The sequence below is a fragment of the Pan troglodytes genome, chromosome 14, assembly GCF_028858775.2.
Source record: "Pan troglodytes isolate AG18354 chromosome 14, NHGRI_mPanTro3-v2.0_pri, whole genome shotgun sequence".
Classification (NCBI taxonomy): domain Eukaryota; kingdom Metazoa; phylum Chordata; class Mammalia; order Primates; family Hominidae; genus Pan; species Pan troglodytes.
The window spans coordinates 32,437,918-32,454,701 of NC_072412.2; the positions used below are offsets into that span (position 1 = coordinate 32,437,918).

The 16,784-nt window shown below is 41.0% G+C and overlaps 1 protein-coding gene across 9 annotated transcripts in view; it reads right to left on the reverse strand.

Moving 5' to 3' along the window:
• STARD13 (StAR related lipid transfer domain containing 13) overlaps positions 1 to 16,784 on the reverse strand; it is a 575,282-nt gene that overhangs the window by 184,870 nt on the left and 373,628 nt on the right. For 4 of the 9 annotated variants that reach the window (XM_009426858.5, XM_009426857.5, XM_063792467.1 and 1 more), the window contains exon 1: positions 623 to 700. The exons of 4 other annotated variants lie outside the window; for them this stretch is intronic. Coding sequence is in view for 1 of the 5 variants with exons in the window: in XM_009426854.5 (XP_009425129.4) it covers positions 623 to 791 (169 nt within the window). In the remaining 4 variants the exon portion in view is untranslated. Of the gene's footprint in view, positions 1 to 622; positions 1,982 to 16,784 lie in introns of those variants that run through there. One more of the 9 variants, XM_009426854.5, reaches the window with a different exon arrangement.

Here is a 16,784-nt window from a genome sequence, read left to right on the forward strand (position 1 = left end):
CATTAGGAAGCTGGAGTTTTGTGTGCAGGTTACGGGATTTGTTTTGAGATGAACGAACACCTTAATTCTTTACCAGGAAAACAATATTAACACATCTGTGGCAACTGCTGACATAAACATACAAACAGGAAGAGAATGTGATTCTAGTGCTTAGCCTGGTGGCCTTTAGAACAGAATTCTTGCTTTCCTCCTCTTCACTAAGGATGTTCGAAATACTCTGGGCAGGGTGGGCATTAGTCCCTCGCCTCCTCCCTAATGAAATAAACAAGTGTCCACATTTTAAATGTGACGGAGTGTGAGGAAACTGCAGAAAAGCTCCTAAGATACACACTGAGTAACAGTTCTCATCTGTTCTGTAGACACACGTCAGTTTGGGAATTTATGATTCACTGTCCCACCGTGAAGTTTTTTGTGCACTTTATGTTGAGCTATGTGGCAGCTAAGGACTGTCCTGTTTGCTGAAAACTGCAGCCTAAAGTTATTTTTCAAAGTTACGGGTAGTGTGGCATAGAAATCCATATGTTATAAAGTGGAAACAAACAAACAAAAAAAACTGGGTTAGCATGAAATAGAGCCAACAGAAATCAGAATGAGCAACAGCCTTCCACTGCCGGCCACTCACCTTGTTGAATTTTAGTCACTAGCTGATGGCGTGCTAGAATCCGGCTCATCCTGTAAGGAGAGCGTCTTGTAGTCTGATCAAATCGCAAGTACATCTCCTGGCCCTCAGGTGTCATGGAATTTAGGTAGTAGCAGCCTGAGGCTGGGGTCCTGGGCACCTGACTGAACATCTCGGCAGATTTCCTATTGCCACCTCAGTCTGCCTGTGGCTGTTCCCGTCTGTCTCCAGTCTCAAAGAGCAAGGCACCCAGCCCAGGACAGCTCAACAGACCCAGCGATTTTTAAAAAGAAAGAGGAGTGCCAAAGCCACAACTCAGAATTCCAACCCCCGGGGCCCTCACGTGACCTCGGGAACCAATGAGAGGAAGAGAGGAAAATGGGAACGTTCGCTGTCAGCCCTAAGCCCCGAGCAGAGGCAGTTCCAGCCGCCAGGGTCCCTCACACAATGCTGAAAGCAAAATACACGTATTTGACGTGCCTCAGAGCTGACGAAGCACCCAAAAGCAGCCCTCACTAAAGGAGTTGAAAGAAAAAGAGAGAGGGAAGGGCAAAACCAGTAGAAGACAAACAAGTCCAGGGCTCAGGAAACTTTTCAGCCTGTCAAAGTTAGAGAAAGCTCCTTCGCTTTCTACAGGGCAGCTGCAGCCAGGTAAAAGATGGACCTGATAAATCTCTTAAATTTAAAAAACACAACACAACAACAACAAAAAACTACTTCAAACAAGCATCAACAGCTGAGCGTAAGCCACCACCTTCATTATCAAGAAACAACTCAAATAAAAACTTTTCCAGTGAAAAATAAACTTCAAGGGCTTTAACACCAGGAGTGAATACACCACAGATCCTGACCCTCACGTGATGGGAATTGGAGGGCTCTTACAGATAAGACTCAGAGAGGCAAAGTACACACGCGTTACGTATTAAGCATCCTTTCCTCTTTGATTTCTCTACTTCCCCAATTTTTAATCACCTAGAGGTAAAATACTTAGAAAGTGCCTATCACATTTAAGACACTGAATCATTTAAGACAAGAATCACTGCAGAAGTTGCAAAGGTACTTCAAAGATACTGTCATCAACCTGCTAAGGATCCATTGAGAAATTATACAAAAGCTTCTAACATGAGGCCATATATATGTCTCAAAAAGGACGCAAACACAATGCTAGGTGAGCAATATTATTTTTGACTGGGGTGATGATTGCAAACCAGATAGAGAAAGAGACATTTGGATAGGCTTTTTAAAATGGGGGGAATTCTGATAGGCAGAGGCTGGGGAGGGCTTTGCAAGAGACTGTAGGTACCCATGTGTGCAGATCCAGAACCAGAGTATATGGTTTAAGCAAACTGCTAGTAATTCAGTTTGGCCATATCTGAGTGTGTGTGTATATATATATATACACACACATATATATATATATGTGTGTGTATATATATATATACACACATATATATGTGTGTGTGTATATATATATACACATATACATGTGTGTGTATATATATATACACACACACACACTGAGTGACATATATGTATATGTCATTATAATTTTCCCTGTTTTTCTTCTTTAACATTGTTTGATGTGAAGAGAAAAAGTCCACAGAAAACATGTTATCGAATTCTGAGCCTGGGGCTGAATGAATAAAGTTCTTTGATACAAAAAGTATATGACCAAGTTGCTTCTACATTTGGCTGACGGAAACATAGCCTGGCTGGGAATTTATAGTCTAATAATGAGAAATTATTTCTACATTATTTCCAAATTAAAAGTTTAACAGGATTTAAATTAGGACTTTGATTCTTCTTACTCTGGCTCTCCGAGGCCCATAAGCCTTAACAACTTTCCCTGAGGGAATTGTTGCTAGCCCGATTCTGAGAAGCAGCTCGTCTTGTGTAACTGTCCCGCTATGAGAATAAACAAGTTAAGCACGATCTCTGCAGCCCAGCATGTGACAATTGCCTACTACCTCACGTAGTTGGTAATTGTCAGCCTCTTCGGGTGGTTACACAAGAGTCATCATGTCTTTTTTTTCAGGTTGGCTTCATGGCAGGAAGGGAAAGGAAGATCTATGGGGCCATACTGTGCACTTCCCATTCTTATTTAGGATTTGAGCAGCAGTTTTTCTGTTCCATAGCATCGTCTGTGGAAGGTGAAAGGGATCTGAGACCTAAGGAACTGCTCGGCAGAAGCGTGGATGTGAATGGAGAAAGGTCGAGCACGATATTGCAAAGTTGGCTGCCTGGAAGGTTCATGAGCCCGGCTCAGTCCACACCGGTGGCCGTCCGATTAAGGTGCTTGCATCAGCTGCTTTGTGCACGTGCTTTCAGCTTGATGGTCCAACATTGGGAGCATCTGCGTCATAACTTTGTGTTCAAGGCAGACACTTGGTGGTTATCACTTTTTTACTGGAAGAGAATGGAAGGAGGGTGGAGAGAGAAAGAAGAGGGGAGCATGGGACTTGAGAACATTGAACATGTTCTGGGAAACCAAGTAAAGGTGAGAAAAAGGTAAAAAGGTAAAGGTGAGGAAAAAATACGTAGCTTTTTATAGCTTTGGATAGCACTTAAAGATAGACCGGTCATTTCCAATGCCAACCTTGCAGTTCATTGCTGACTTGGCTGCATTCTATTATGAAAACAAGTGGAATGATTCTTCCTGAGAAGGATTGCAGTGTGTCAAGGCGAGGTTACTAGATAAAACAATAACAACGACAATAAAACTTACATTGTCTCCTTTTTGCATAGTCATGAATGTGTTGAAAGTTCTGGGGTGTCTGGTTCTGAAAACATTAAGATCATAAGTTTGTATTTATGACTACATATAATATTTCATTAAAATAATCTTGGCAATAAAGAGCAAGAATTGAATTTATTTATTTTTTTTTTAAGATGGTGCCTCACTCTGTCTCCCAGGCTGGATTGCAGTGGCGCAATCATAGTTCACTGTAGTCTCCAACTCCTGGGCTCAAGTGATTCTCTTGCCTCAGCCTCCCAAGTAGCTGAGACTCCAGGGGCACACCATCACACCTGGCCAATTAAAAAAAAAAAAGTTGTAGAGATGGGGGTCTCTCTTTGCTTCCTAAGCTGATGGCAAACTCCTGGCTTCCAGCATTTCTCCTGCCTCAGCTTCCCAAAGTGGTAGGATTACAGGCATGACCAATCACACTTGGCCCTACATTTTTTTTTTAAAAAGGGAATTTTTATTCCCTAATTAAAAAAAAAAAGCCAACTTAGAATGAAGCCTCATTTTTTCAAAAAATCAGCCAGCATTTTAATAAGGGGCTCTAGGAAGGATCACATATCAACATTTGGTTTGCTGTATGCATATACAGGGCCGCTAAAGTTTTATTTCATAGTTCAAGTAGTATCTATAAATTCATGTACCTGCTCACCATGTTTTTGTCATTTTGTATTTCCAAGGTACTATATTGAAAGCAAATATGTAACATTATTTTCTCATTAGCATGTCATTAGTACCTTGTTTTATGCTAAAGTATCGCCATTACTATGAAACTTGTATTTTTTAAATAAATTCTTTTTTGTGATCATATAGTCCCCGTGTTAGAAGAATTACCACTGGGGTAGACAGGTCTGTTGTATTAGAATCAAGAAGTGGCTAGTTCTCTCTCTGGCTTTTCCTTTACAGGCAACTGAGAGAGCTGGTCCTCTTCTCCAGTGAGTGCATGAAGTCCTATGGAATCAAAGAGGAAGAGAGTGCCCAAATCACAAGCATCTTCCAGGACTGACACCATTTCTCTTCCTCTCTAATTCCTTTAAAAATGAGGAAAACAGATGGCACTTGTGTTCAGTTTTCACCTACTTTTCTTCCCTCCTAATCTGCTCATCAATTGTGATCTTCAGTCAGACTATTTCAGGAGTGAGATAAACAGATGGTTACTGAGAACCAAAGACAGCAAAAGAGAAGGGAAAGGAAAGAGGAGAGAAGGGAACAGCATTGAGCACCTACTATGTGCCAGGTCTGAAGCCTTCATGGCTTCACATTTTATGTTTTTTAACATTAATCTCCACAGCTATCACTGGAGGTATCTGATTGGATGGAAAGGAGGCTAAGATTCACAGAAGTCACATAGCAAGCAAGTGCAGAGCCTTTGTGCATCTCCAAGCTGATGCTATTTTCACTCTTTTCACTGTTACACAGGAGAGACAGGGAAGGAAAAACACAGCACCGAAAAGGCACTCCGGAAACTGGAAAGGGGAGAGCATTTTGGAAGAAGAGCCTGAAAATCATCCTAATCCTATTTAACTGCCTGCGATACTGGAATGCCTACATGGAAATATGGGTATGGGGCGGCTAAAATCCTGTGGTGATTGAGAGTTGGTGTCTTCAAGTAAGAAGTACAGATCCCAGAGCCCTTAATCAATCAGTAGAAGCCACAAGGCCTCTTAGGAGTAACCCATACGTGAGGACTAGAGACTCTCCCCACCCCCCCAACCCTTAAATGAATAAGCAGCTCAGCTTGACCCTCTTTGCCAATCCTTTCCAGGGTAGTTTATTCTCTGCATTCTGTCTGTCCTCAAGGCTAATGCTGCGTATGCCTTGAGTTTCTCATAGCATTCACTGTCAATGCAAACACTCCAAATACAGTCAAAACTCTGAAATTTGACCTCTAAGCAAAACTTTTGGTATTTGGAATTTTCAAGTATTTTGATAGATGATCCCAGATTAGCGCTCAATGGAATCTTGTATACACAGGGCAGAACGCTAAGGAGTGCTTTTACAGAAGCCAGGAATGGCTCACTGTCTGCTGCCCTTTCTACTCCTTCACACACATTCCAGCCTCCTCGTCAGTCTGTTCAGAGGGAGCCAAGGTAGTTCTGCCAACTGGGAAAATGTTTGAGATACAAGTGGCAGGCGGAAAAATGCAGAGCTGATTTGGAAGGCTGCTTTCGAAATTACGTGAACCCAAAGATTGTGGGTTGATGTCAAAGCCTTCCTGTGGGCTCTGAAGGCCAGCATTTGAGGATTTTCACCGATTGATTTGTGATGTGTGTGCCCAGCTCTGTGCCAATTAACTTTCCCAATCTGCATGCACCCCATATCCCATGCCCAGTGCAGACAAGCTGGTGACACTAACACTGGCAGCTTTGACCAGGACTCCATGAAAGAGCTTGGTCCAGATCAGCTTTCCTAGCTCCAGACCACAGCTCTCATCTGGAGTCCAGATCCTGCCGCAAACACTTGTAAGTGGTAATAGATTTCCTTTACTTTGTCTCTCAGCCCTCCCTACTGTCTGGTGCATTCCCATCTATGGGCCTCCAGGAGCATGTGCTCTCCTGTATGCCATTCCCTGGGGAGGCAACCATCAGCTCCAGCCCATATGACAGTAACCTGGTCTGTCCTGTCCTGGGACCATTACTACACCCACGCACTCCAGCCAAACCAGAATTCTTTCATTTTCTCAGTTGTTTCACAGATCTAGAATTGTGTGATTCCCTTCTCTTCCACCCATGAGACTCAGTTAAAACCTATTGCTTCCAGAAACACTTTCATGACTAATACAAAGCTCTTTAGTCTTACCAGTCATATTAATACCTGTAAACCATTGTTATGTGGCACATTAATTAGATTGGCTTGTTACATGTTCATATGGAATCTGTTTGTTACTGCAACTACTACAAGCATAAAGTTTTGACATCTTGAATTTAGAAGGAATATTAAACATTTTCTAATCCAACCACTCAACTACTGCAGTAGTTGAGTTAATTCTCTACCTGCATATACAGAGTGTATTATCTCACAGAGGACCCCAAGCTATTGAAGAATGTTCTTCTTTTTAATTTCCATCCACTAGCTCTGATTCTGCCATTTTGAATCAGGCAGGACAAATCTATGCTTTCTTCCACAAGCTGTCCTTCAGATGTTTGTCAAAAGCCCTTGTAAGAATGTTTTTGTGTAGTCTCATGTTTTTTTCCATTGAACCACATGACTTTAGCCATTCATCCAGCTGACTGCTCTCTTTTGGATCTGCTCCAGTCTGTCAGTATCCCTTTAAAAATATGTGGGTATCTACTCTAAGCTTAGAGCTCTAGACTTGGCCAAGCACAGTAGTACATGGTACATTGTGTGCATATTTCCTGCATTCAGGGCACTGTACTTTTGCTGATGCAGTCTGAGATTATGGGAGGCTTTATTTTTTATAATCTATATTCACTCATTCATAAATTTAACATGGGATGCCTGAAAAACAGGGCAGTAAGTATAGTAGATACAAAGGTGAGTATGATGTGGCCCCTGTTCTCAAGGGACTGTCTGCCAGGGAAGACAGAAAAGAAATTTACCACTATACCCCACGTTAAGTGAAGTGTGGGAGGCTAGAGGCTATCTGTTGTCTCGTGCTATTTGTTATATATGATCTAAGTGTTTTAGATCATATATAAGCACATATATTAGATCATATATATCTAAGTGCATAAATAGCTGGATGCTATTTTTGTTATTTTCATAAAATCTGCTGTTACGTGACTGTTCTCTATTCTTTACTTACCAAACGATCTTTTGAACTTAAGAAGAGGTCTTTAAACTTATTGCAGTAGTTGAGTTTTGTTCAATTCCTGACTTTCTTCTCCAGCTATTTATTTCTGCCTTGTTATTTCTAGTAGCTAACAACCTGCATCCCAATATTATAAAAGTAAAAAATAAACAACTAACTGAATTTGGGGGAAAGGTAAAGTAAGGGCAGGAAAATAATAAAGCTAGGGGTAAAATCCATTCACAGATATGCAAGCCATGAAGTCCTGCATATTTGCTGGAAGTGGGTGAGAATGTGGCTTAAGATGCCTCTCTGACAAAGCAAAAACCCAGTTACAAAATTCAACATATCCGTAAGATGAAAAACAAAACAATGGTCAAGATAAATACAGATCACCAGGTATGCTGACCCCAGGGAAGATTTTCCCAGGCCCTCATAAAGAATCAGCAGGCCTGTAATCCCAACACTTTGGGTGCATCACTCGAGCTCAGGAGTTTGAAACCAGCCTGGGCAACATGGCAAAAACCCATCTCTACAAAAAAAAAAAAAAAAAAAAAAAAAAAAAAATTACAAAACTTAGCCAGGCATGGTTGTGAGGGCCTGTAGTCCCATCTAATTGGAAGGCTGAGGTAGGAGGATGACTTGAGCCTGGGAGGTCAAGGCTGCAGTAAGCCATGAGTGTGCCACTGCATTCTAGCCTGGGCAACAGAGCAAGACCCCATTTCAAAAAAAAAAAAATCACCACCCTCAAAAATATTGGATATGGTAGCAAAATTTAGTTCACAGTTTCTTAACTGTATCCTTCACAAATTATTTAGGGAAAGTAGCAAAATTTAGTTCACAGTTTCTTAACTGTATCCTTCACAAATTATTTAGGGAAAGTAATTTCTGTGAGGGTCTTCGAAAACCGTGGTCCAAGTACACTATTGTCTGTGATCTTTTAAACCATGTCTCAGACCATGTCAGCACTTTCCGGCTTAAAATATTCTAGAGTTTTCCATTGCACCGAGAATGAAAGTGAAACTCCTTACTTGAACCACCAGGTCCTGCACAATCTAGTCCCTGCCAATCCCTCCCCTATCAACTCCAGCTCCCCGTTAGCCTCCTCCACGTTGCTGCCTCAGTTGCCTTTCTGCACGTGCTACTCCTCAGCTGCAGTGTTGCATGGAGCCTTCCCATGGCTGGCTCTTTCTCAGCCTCCAAGTATCAGCTTAACTGATGCATCCTCAGGCAAGCCATCCCTGCTGACTTCCTCTAAGTGAAGGCAGTATCCCCTTAGTGGTTCCTATAGCCCCTCTCCCGATTTATAATTACGTATGTATTCGCTCATGGACCTGTGTGTTGCTAATTTTTCCCAGTAGACTGCTTTGGGTGGTCTGTGTCTATTTCATTCACATTCTATACTTGATGCCTATTGTAAGTCCTGGCACAGAGTGGGAGGACATCAGTAGCGATTGGTTGAACAAATTGATTGAATAAATAATTGAATAAATGATTATATGAATTTCCCCAAAGATAAAATTTAGGATGTCTAGAGGAATAGATGCATATTTTTTTAGGCAATCATTATAGGTATTATTCTTGTTGCTGATGATACAACTTGGATTGAACAAGGATTGGACAGCAGATAATTCTAGGTTTTATTCTCTGGGAAGAGCCTTAAATACTGTGATGGTTAATACTGAGTGTCAACTTGACTGGATTTAAGGATACAAAATATTGATCCTGGGTGTGTCTGCAAGGATGTTGCCAAAGGAGATTAACATTTGATTTAGTGGGCTGGGAAGGCAGACCCACCCTTAATCTGGGTGTGCACCATCTAATCAGCTGCCAGCACAGCTAGAATATAAAGCAGGCAGAAAAACGTGAAAGGAAAAGGCGAGACTGGCCTAGCCTCCCAGCCTACATCTTTCTCCTGTGCTGGATGCTTCCTGCCCTCAAACATTGGACTCTAAGTTCTTCAGTTTTGGGCTTCAGACTGGCTCTCCTTGCTCCTCAGCTTGCAGACAGCCAATTGTGGGACGCTGTGATTGAGTGGGTCAATACTTAATAAATTTCCCTTTATATCTATCTATCCTATTAATTCTTTCCCTCTAGAGAACCCTGACTAATGCAAAGACATGTATTTCACTTTGTTGGCTAGTGACAAAAGTATATGCTTTGACCATCAAACAGGACAGTTTAAGGTCCCTCGTGAAAATTAGGGAGCCTGGAGGGATGAGCAAACCTTTTGCTCCACAAAGAGGGGATAAAGGGCATAAGAAAATTTTAGTAATATCTACCTTATCTTTGTATCAGTTACAAATCGTATAGGCATGCTTGCCGTGCCTTTAACTAAACAGTACAGCAGCACTGAGCCAGCTACATTCAGCTGACCCTACGGATACCTCTTCTGAGGGACTTCAGTCCACTGGTCTGTATTTTGTGGGAACAGCTATCCAACCAGATGCAGTGCTCCAAGCTGCCTTCTTTTCTAGCTTATATTTTTTCCATAGGGATATGATGGCAGAATCTTCTGAGTTGATCACTCACTAACTGTGTCTATGACCTTCCTCTGATGGGCCAGTCTTGCTACCTTACCAAAGTGGGAGACTGTGTTCATGTAGCTTCATTTGCTCTTCGTGGACTCAAACTGCATCTGGGTTATCAACCATCTCTGTTTCTTCATGCTCATACTTATCTCTTTAATAGTTCATTCAATAATTTTACTGGAGATTTTAACAAATTTACTATTTAGTATTTTCTAGAACCTACTTATTTTTGTCCTCAATGAAAATAAAAGCAATTGCTTATTTTTATTTTCAATGCATTGCTTAGATTACTAGAGGGGAATTTTTAGTCTTTTAGGTAGAATTTGTCTGCACTTAGAGGATTATCTTCATTTACTTCAGGTAGGATTCTATAACCTCCTCCCATCTTGAACAACAGTGAATATATTTTCTTAATGTTGACTCAAATTATAATTTGAATATGAAATGAACCCTTGCTCATTGAAGAAATCCCATGATGAATCCTTTGGAAAATCTTCTGATCATCTGTTTTGTAAATATTTGGGATTACCCAGTGAGAGGCACACCATTATTACGATTGTCTGCTGACCTGTTGCCCTGGATTCTGTCTCCATTCTTATATACAATCCCTTTCTTCATGGTGTCAAGCAGCAGTTGGGAATTGAGTATGGCCCACGACTGTGGAGGAATAAAGGCGCGGGAGGAATAATGCAATTGCATTTCTTAGATATGCCTTGTTGGATAAATCCAGCCCAGTATACCAAAAAATATGAAAAATACGATAGAATGCTTTCCTTCCATATTTCTAATATAAGACCACCAATCTGTACTTGAAAGTGGTGCAGAGAAGAGTAGCAACATTTAAAAAATCCTGTAAAGAGAAGAGCCTACAAATTTGAGAGAGTAGCAAAATATCCCTCTAGAGGTCTAGATATAGGTGTCATGTAGCTCTGAAGTGACTGGAAGACACATTTTAGGGTAATAGCAGGGCAGCAAGGGGAGGCTCCTCTTTTGAGTTAAGAGAAATAATTTAACCAAAAGTGATCCTGGTGTAATAAAAAGATTTTTTTCTGACATCTTGTTTGTCATCAACAGAGATAAAGTCCCTAACTCACCTTACCATTTCCTTTACCCTTTTTTATTCAGATATTTCTAATGTATTCTTCATACCAGGCACAGGGCTGGACTGTGATGGTACAGAGAATAAGACACTGTCTCTCTTCTCAACAATAATTTATCATGGCAAAAGAGGAGGACAGTTACAATTATAGGACTGCGTTGCTGGTGCTATGACAGAGGTGTGCAGAGGGTGCCCGGGGTGGGCGGGGGGGTGGGGGGCAGAGGAGAGACGACTAAGTCAGAACAGAATAGAGGTATTCTGCATGGCAGAAAGGTGTTGCAGGTGCCTAGAGGGATGCATATCTGGGCGAGAAGGCTAGGAAGACTATATGGGGGAAAAGATGCCCATGAAGAGAAAAAAACTGCATACTTTCCTATGTGATAGCCCTCCTTCAATTAATAAGATAGATTAGTATTCAAATCACCATGACAGGCCAGGCACAGTTGTTCACGCTTATAATCCCAGCACTTTGGGATGTCAAGGTGGGTGGATCACCTGAGGTCAGGTAGGTCAGGAGTTCGAGACCAGCCTGGCCAACATGGCGAAACCCTGTCTCTACTTAAAAAAAAAAAAAGAAAAAGTTAGTTGGGCATGGCGGCGTGCTCCTGTAATCCCAGCTGCTCATGAGGTTGAGGCACAAGAATCGCTTGAACCCAGGAGACAGAGTTTGCAGTGAGCTGAGATGGTGCCACTGCACTCCAGCCTGGGTGACAGAGCAAGACTTCATCTCAAAAAAAAAAAATCACCATGACATAGGGGATCTCAGGGACAGCATGAATGGTGATGGGTGTGTTAATTCCACTGCAGACATCATCACACAATGTATCTCTATCTCAAATCATCTTGCATACCTTGAAGATATACAATCTTTATCAGTCAATTAAATATTTTAAAATTTAAAAATCATCATGATACAACACCTCACATAGTGACACGTGTGTGTGTGTGTGTGTGTGGTGACAGTTGAGATCTACTCCCTCATCAAGTATTCAATAGAGTCTTACTAATTATAGTCACCATCCTGTACATTAAATCCCCAGAACTTAGCATCTCCCCCATTCCACATCCCCTATCCCTGGGCCCAGCCCCTGGCAACCACCATTCTACTCTCTGCTTCTGTGAGTTCAACTTTTTTTTGAGATGGAGTTTTGCTCTTGTCATCCAGGCTGGAGTGCAATGGTATAATCTCAGCTCACTGCAACCTCCGCCTCCCAGATTCAAGCAATTGTCCTGCCTCAGCCTCCCAAGTAGCTGGGATTACAGGGGCCCCCCACCATGTCCAGCTAATTTTTGTATTTTTAGTAGAGACAGGGTTTCACCATGTTGGCCAGGCTGGTCTTGAACTCCTGACCTCAGGTGATCTGCCTGCCTCGGCCTCCCAAAGTGCTGGGATTATAGGCATGAGCCACTGCGCCCGGCCGAGTTCAACTTTTTAAAATTCCACATGTAAATGAGATCATGCGTCATTGGTCTTTCTCTGTCTGGCTGATTGCACTTATCATAATGTCCTCCAGGTTCATTTATTTTTGTGCCTGTTTTGTACAGACTTTCTGGAGGAGTTCTTTCCCATTAGAGAATATGTGTGTATGCATGAAGATACAGAGACTCCTGAGATTTTTTAACCATTTATCTTTACAGCGTGATGCTTATCACAGCACGCAGTGGCCTCTGGCCAGTCTCCCAGAGCACCACCATAATCACACTGTGTCTTATAGTTCAGACCTGTTTAAACAGATCTGGTATAACACAGATAGCCAGGCATGGTTACCTTCTCCTTAGTGGCCCCGCCAAAATGACTCAACACTAATCAATCACAAGAGAATATTTACTGAGCACCAAAAATGTATTGCTGCACAGAAAGATAGAACTTGCTATCTTTTGTATCAAAAGCTACTCACAATCTTCAATGACCTTAAAACCCCCTCTTTCATTCCCTGACTTTGGGAATCTCAAGGGCTGTCCTTGGCCTTGGCTTGTTTATTAATATGGCTTGCCTTGGAAAATCCAGTCCCAGCACTCTGTTAATCAGCCAGTGCATTGTTGTATGTGAAAAAATGTAAGACCAAAATTGTGTGGTATAGACTATGATTATAATGTTTTGAAAATTAAAAAAAAAAAGCATGCTAAAGAAAAGTTTAGAAGAAACTGCACCAAAAAGATAATCATGACCATTTTTAGGATGGTGAAATGATGGGTGATAATTCTTAAATCTCCATTTTTAAAATATTCTACTGTATGACTAGGGGATGAAGTCTAACCAATGATTTATGATACGGGTATGGAGAAGGAACCTCAGTCTTAGTTTATTTCCAGTTGCCTCTGTGTATTGCAGATATAAGACAGACAGACAAGAAAAATCTGCACAACAATGACAGATACGGTCTTACATGGCTTGAACTTCCCAGTGTCTAATACAGTTATGCAAAACTCCAGTGTTCAAAATAATTTCATCTAAGAAAGAGAAAACAAAAAAAGTTTACTGATTCCTCTTTCAAAATGCCTCTCACATCCATTCCTTATTACATGATGTGTCCTGCACACAGGGACCTGCCCTCCTGCCTGGAGCACCCTGACAGTTTTACTTGTGTCTCTATGTCTAGTCTGGCCCCATCCCATCTACAATTTTTTTTTTTTTTTTTTTTTTGAGACAGAGTCTCACTTTGTCACCCAGGCTGGAGTGCAGTGGCGCCATCTCAGCTCACTGCAACCTCTGCCTCCCGGGTTCAAGCAATTCTCCTGCCTTAGCCTCCCAAGTAGCTGGGACTACAGGCATATGCCACCGTGCTCAACTAATTTTTTTTTTTTTTGTATTTTTAGTAGAGACAGGGTTTCACCATGTTGGTCAGGTCTAGAACTCCTGACCTCAAATGATCCACCCACCTCGGCCTCCCAAAGTGCTGGGATTACAGGCGTGAGCCACTGTGCCCAATCCCCATCTACACTTAATGCCACAGAACGTTCAGCTTCTCAGGAGACCACTGCAGTCATACCACCCTCCTGCCACAAAACACCAAACAACGCACCACCTTTACCACTTACTATGTAAGTCATTTAGCTTCTTAGGGGCTCTCTTTCCATATCTTAAAAAAAAGGTTTATAAGTATATGTGCATATACATGTATATATGCACACATACACACACACATCTCATATGAATGTATATAAACAGACCAAGTCTACATGATTATCAATTCCTTTTCTATTATTTGAGTCAACTAGATCACAATCTAAGCCAAGCAAAAGCAAACTAGTTGAATGAAGGATTTTGTGTCCTTTCTTGCATGTAGCCTTTTGGAGAAAGATTGAATGGGCATGGCAAGAGCTGTCCACTGCACAGATCCAATCTCCAGACGTAGGAAACTCTCTTTATAGCTATTCCTGGTTTTAAAACCTGAGATAAATTCCATAGAATAGCCTTACAGTATTTTCTGAAGAGCTGATATTTACTTCAGCTTTAAAAATACAGTCTTACACCACATAACAATGTTTTGCTTAATGACAGTGGTCCCATAAGATTATAATAGCATACGTTTACCGTACTTTTTCTATGCTTAGATATGTTTAGATACATAAATGCTTACCATTGTGTTACAATTGCCTGCAGAATTCAGTACAGTAACATGCTGTGCAGGTTTGTAGCCTAGGAGCAACAGGCCACCCCATATAGCCTAGGTGTGTTGTAGGATTTGTGTGAGTACATTCTATAATGTTCACACAACAACAAAATCACCGAATAATGAATTTCTCAGAACATGTCCCCATCATTAAGCAATGCATGACTATACACTTAGGCATATTAAAGCTCTAGTCTCACAACAATGAGCAAAATCTATTTAAATAACACAATGGTGACACTAGGAACCATTTGCATAAAGCAGTCTAAACACTTTTTATCCAAACACTTCCTAAGAAATTACTCAGAAGTGCTATTTCCACTAATGCACCTCAAATTCAAATTTTAAAAGGAACTATTAAAGACATTATTCTTTTCTCAGGATGGAGGAAGAGGAAGTGACTTTAAAGTAAAAAAGCAAAACAAAATGAAACACAACAAAACAAAATTTGGCCCATAATTTCTCAAACCTGGGCCTGGGAGGTCCCTTGAGGTCCTGTGTGCTCAGATTTGGGAAGTTATCCTGTGGTTTTGTTGAATTCTGTACAGAGACACTCCATCTGCACTGTCCTTTTACCGTCGTGTTCTAAGGAGGTAGGTGAATGGGCCCAGGCACTTGGAATCCTTTCATTTAACAATGATTTCATGAATGCCTGCTCTGTGCCAGGCAAAGTTCTTGGTGCTTGGAATGCATCAATGCATAAAACAGACATCATCTCTGTCGTAATAAAGCTTAAGATTTAACCAATGAACACAGTAACTTGAAAGTTATTAACTTGTGATGGATGGGCCACTGGAACCCTACAACTGCATGCAATATGTTGGGTGTATATTCACTTTTCTAGAACATGAGGCTTTTAGATTTCATCAGATCTTCAAAGGATGCTGGAACACTCAAAATATTTTTTAAATGGCTCTAAAGTATGAACACCTAGAAATGTGGCTTTGGAGTTGAGTTAACTTTTAACCAAAGTCAGGCTCTGTTATTTATTTATTAACTACATAAGCTTGGACAAATCAAATTAGTTGATTTTTCTGCATCTCAGTTTCCTCATCTATAAAATTGAAGTTAAGCCTCATAAAGCTCTTGTAAGGGTTAAATTAGCTTATGTATATGAAGCACTTAGATATCGTAATATTAGTGCTCTCCTTCCCATCACTTCATCCTGCAGGTTTTGACCAAAAATATGGGTGAGAACTTTGAAGCAAGTTCAAAGTATAGAGATAGAATAGGCCTCCTTCCATTGCTAGATGTTTTCAATTTTATGTGGTCAACTGAATCAGAAATGTCATAGGTTAGCAGGGAAGGTCCCTTCCAAACTAAGAGTTTATGAGTCTGTGAAATCGCCAACTTTGTATGAATTAAAAGGGTGGATGCCTAGACTTTTCTCTGGAGAGTATTTTATGACTGCAGGATCAGTTCAACCTTGTTTGTTGATTCCTTGAGTGAAATAAATGCTTACTTTACGTAAAATGCTTATTTTAAAGCTATGCTATGTTACTTGGTAAAATTCTCTTAGTATAACTCAGAAAGACAATACTCATGATGATAATGAAATTTGCCTTCTATTTGTTTAGTATAGTTTTCAAGATTTAAAAGTTATAAATATAAGCCCTTCATTTTATTGATTATGGAAATCACCATTTAAATCAACCTTTTAAAAGGGCCTGCAGGTCCCTAATTGGTTTTGCTCCTACTTCCTCTTGCAGCCTCAAATTCACAGCTTCCTTCTTGGTCTCTGTATTCTAGGGACATTGGCCTTTCCCTTCCAGAGGCTTTGAACATGCGCTTCCCTCGTACTGAGCTAAAATGCTAACCACCCCTGCAGTGGCATAATGAACACTGCTCAACACTCATTTCCTAAAGGATGCTTTCCATCTTCCTAAGCAGCACCCTGTACATCTCCATTGTAGTCTCTGTCATACTTGCATTGTGATATTTTGGGGACATGATTATTTGATTAATATCTGTCTATTCCCCTAGCTTGTACAATCCATGAAGGTAGGGACCATGTGTCTTTCTGCTCATTATTGTATCACAGCATTTAGTCCAGTGCCTGGTACATAGGAATGGACAATAAACTTTGATAGAATGAAATGCTGGGTGAAAGACAGGTAGGAAGGATGGTATTTTCACTTGGCATGTGTGAACTGCACAAGGGCATCTGATTACTCAGCACAGATGGAGCATGAGGACCAGTGCCCTGACGGTTACTTTATTCCTCTTCCTCCATGCTGCCTCCTGTCTTCTCTCTCTTCTTCTGGATATGACTTTCTGTCCTAATTAATGATGTCTAATATGCCTTTTACTTCATTATGTTAAGTCTTTGTGTATAGAGGGGGCTAACGTATGAAGACTCAAAGCTGCTGGTATACACCAAATGCCATACCCAATCAAGTTCTTCTGCAGGAAATTTCCACCTTGAGTTTC